Here is a 2832-nt window from a genome sequence, read left to right on the forward strand (position 1 = left end):
AAGTTGGATATTGGTGAAGTTGCCGGGAGAGCTTGCTTGAATCAGTTACAGATCTCAAGTGACTTTAAATCCGAACTCCGAAAGGCTCATCAAAACGAAGACGTGTTACCTAAGGTGTTGCCAGCTATCGACCAAGGGAAGCAGTGGGGAGTGTCATGGGATCAAGATGGATTATGAAGATTCAAGGGTAGGATCATTGTGTCGGATGTTGGGACCTTGTGGCAAGATATATTGAGAGAAGCGCACAAGAGCGGGTTTTCGATTCACCCTGAGAGTACTAATATGTACCACGATCTGAAGGCTATGTTCTGGTGGCCTGGTATGAAGAATGATGTGGCAGAATATGTCTCAAAGTTCCTAACATGACAAAAGGTGAAGATAGAGCATCAGAAACCGTCGGAAATACTACAGCCACTTGAGATTCCTCAGTGGAAGTGAGAAGGAATTCCAATGGATTTTGTGACCGGTTTATCGAGGACTACGTCGGGATTTGATACGATTTGGGTGATTGTGGATCGCTTAACCAAATTCGCTCATTTTCTTCCTACCCGAGTAAACTGTTCTATGGAGGAGTTGGCAAGATTATACATCAAAGAGATAGTAAGGTTGCACGGTATGCCATCAAGCATAGTGTCGGACCGAGATCCCCGATTCACATCAAGGTTTTAGGGAGCTTTCCAAAGAGCTTTCGGTACGAAGCTATGTCTCAGTACCGCATATCATTTGCAAACAGATGGACAGTTGGAAAGGACTATTCAGACATTGGAGGATATGCTCAGAGCGTGTGTATTAGATCAACCCGGAAGTTGGGACCGATACATGCCATTGGTTGAGTTTGCGTACAACAATAGCTTTCATGCGAGCATAGGGATGGCTCCGTATGAGGCTTTGTATGGACGGAAGTGCCAGTCTCCATTTTGTTGGTATGAATCTGGTGAAGCAAGTGTTTTGGATCCTGATTTGATAGCAGGGACTACTGAGAACATTAAGAATATTTGTGCAAGGATCCTAACTGCTCAGAGTCGACAGAAGAATTATGCGGATCAGAGAAGGAAACCGATAGAATTTGAAGTACGAGAACATGTATTCCTGAGGGTTACACCGATAACTGGGATTGGAAGAGCAATCAAAATCAAGAAGTTGAATCCAAGGTATATAGGGCCGTTTGAGATTCTAAGGCGATTCGGGCCGGTGGCGTATCAAGTTGATTTGCCACTTCATCCATCTAACTTGCATGATGTATTCCACATGTCACAACTCCGTAAATACACGTCGGATGCAGCTCATGTGTTGGAACCTGAGTCGATTGAGTTGAGGGAGAACTTAACTTTCCAAGTGACGCCAGTGAGAGTCGATGACACTAGTGTGAAGAAGCTGCGAGGAAAGGAAGTTTTAATGGTTAAAGTTGCTTGGGAGCGGGCAGGAGTTGAGGAGCATACTTGGGAGTTGGAGTCCGAGATGCGAAAGGATTACCCCGAGCTTTTCTCAGGTAATTCAAATTTTTAGGGCAAAATTCCTTATTTGGTGGGGAGAATGTAAGAACCCTAACTAATCAATTGGTTAATTAAGTAATTAATTTTCCAAATTAGATTTCAAAAAGATAGAGTGAGAATTTGAGGATTCAAATATGATTTTTGGACTCATTAGGTTTTTCTGAGTCAAAAAATGTGCTTTCTGCGAAAAACTGTGAAAAACTACGAACTGGTAGTTGAACCGGTTCAAGTCTGCTTGGGCCCAAGACCAATATATAAGTCCATTTAAGTGGCCATTTCAGCCACTTAAACACCACACAAGCAGCAGCAACGTGAAAAGAGAGAAGAGAGGTAGGGTTCCAAAAATTCACTGTTCATCATCTTCTTCTTGGAGCCATATCTCACTCTCCAGAGCTCCGATTCGCATGCCGTTAGTTGCCACACGAAGCTCTTGTCGAGCTCTTCAATTTCATCTGAACAAAGTGGTAAGGAACTTACAATTTCTTGCCCAGTTCTTCCTTCTATAACAGATTCGATTTTTGGCTATGGTGAATGAGTGGTTCTTGTGATTTTGATTAATTAGGTACAATCTAGCACTGGATACTTAGTGGGTTTTATCTCAATCAACTTTGGGTAAGGTGAGCAAATCAACTCTCTTGTGGTTTTGTGGATTTGGTGAACCCTAAGTTGAATTATTGTAAATTATGTATTATAGCTTGCAGTTGTGAATTATTGGATATTGTTGGAGCTTGTTGGTGTTAGTTGGAGTGGAATTGGAGGCTTGCTTGTGGTTGAAAGCTTGCTTGTACTCAATTTGGGGTTTTGGTGCATATTGGGAATCGGCCAAGGTACGGTTTCGGTTTCCTCTATTTAGTATATATATAATATTCATGGACAGTTAGGCTAGTGACCCATAGGATAGGTTCAAATTGAAATGGTTGTTGAGTTGTTGAATGATGGTATGTGATGATTTATGATGAATTGATGATTGTTGAGTTTGGTTATGGTGATTGATAATGATATGATGAGGATGAATGATTTGTAATGTTGAGAAGTGGATTGTATTGATATATGTGATGTTAATGTTGATAATTTGGTAGTGTAGTTGGGAAAATGTTAATGAAGGTTGATTATAATGTGATATATTCATGTTGAGGTTGTGGATGATGAAAGGTAAAGGAAAATGTGGTAAGCTTGATGCAATATGACAAAAAGGGGTGATTGTGATGAGAAATGAAGTTTGGAATGGTTTGGTATGGGTTTGGTTGTGTTTTGTAAGAAATTGTGGAAATTGGGTAAATGTTGATTTTTGGTAAACTTTGTCTGATCATAACTTATGCCTCAGTTTTCAAAATTGGTT

The 2832-nt window shown here is 40.7% G+C and overlaps 1 protein-coding gene across 1 annotated transcript; it reads left to right on the top strand.

Annotated features, from left to right (window-relative positions):
• LOC107633590 lies at positions 702-2602 on the top strand. The gene is made up of 4 exons (XM_016337202.1): positions 702-786; positions 941-1489; positions 2235-2320; positions 2573-2602. The coding sequence occupies exons 1-4, from the start codon at positions 702-704 to the stop codon at positions 2600-2602; spliced, it is 750 nt and encodes a 249-aa protein (XP_016192688.1).

Source organism: Arachis ipaensis, chromosome B03 (assembly GCF_000816755.2).
Source record: "Arachis ipaensis cultivar K30076 chromosome B03, Araip1.1, whole genome shotgun sequence".
Taxonomy (NCBI): Eukaryota; Viridiplantae; Streptophyta; class Magnoliopsida; order Fabales; family Fabaceae; genus Arachis; species Arachis ipaensis.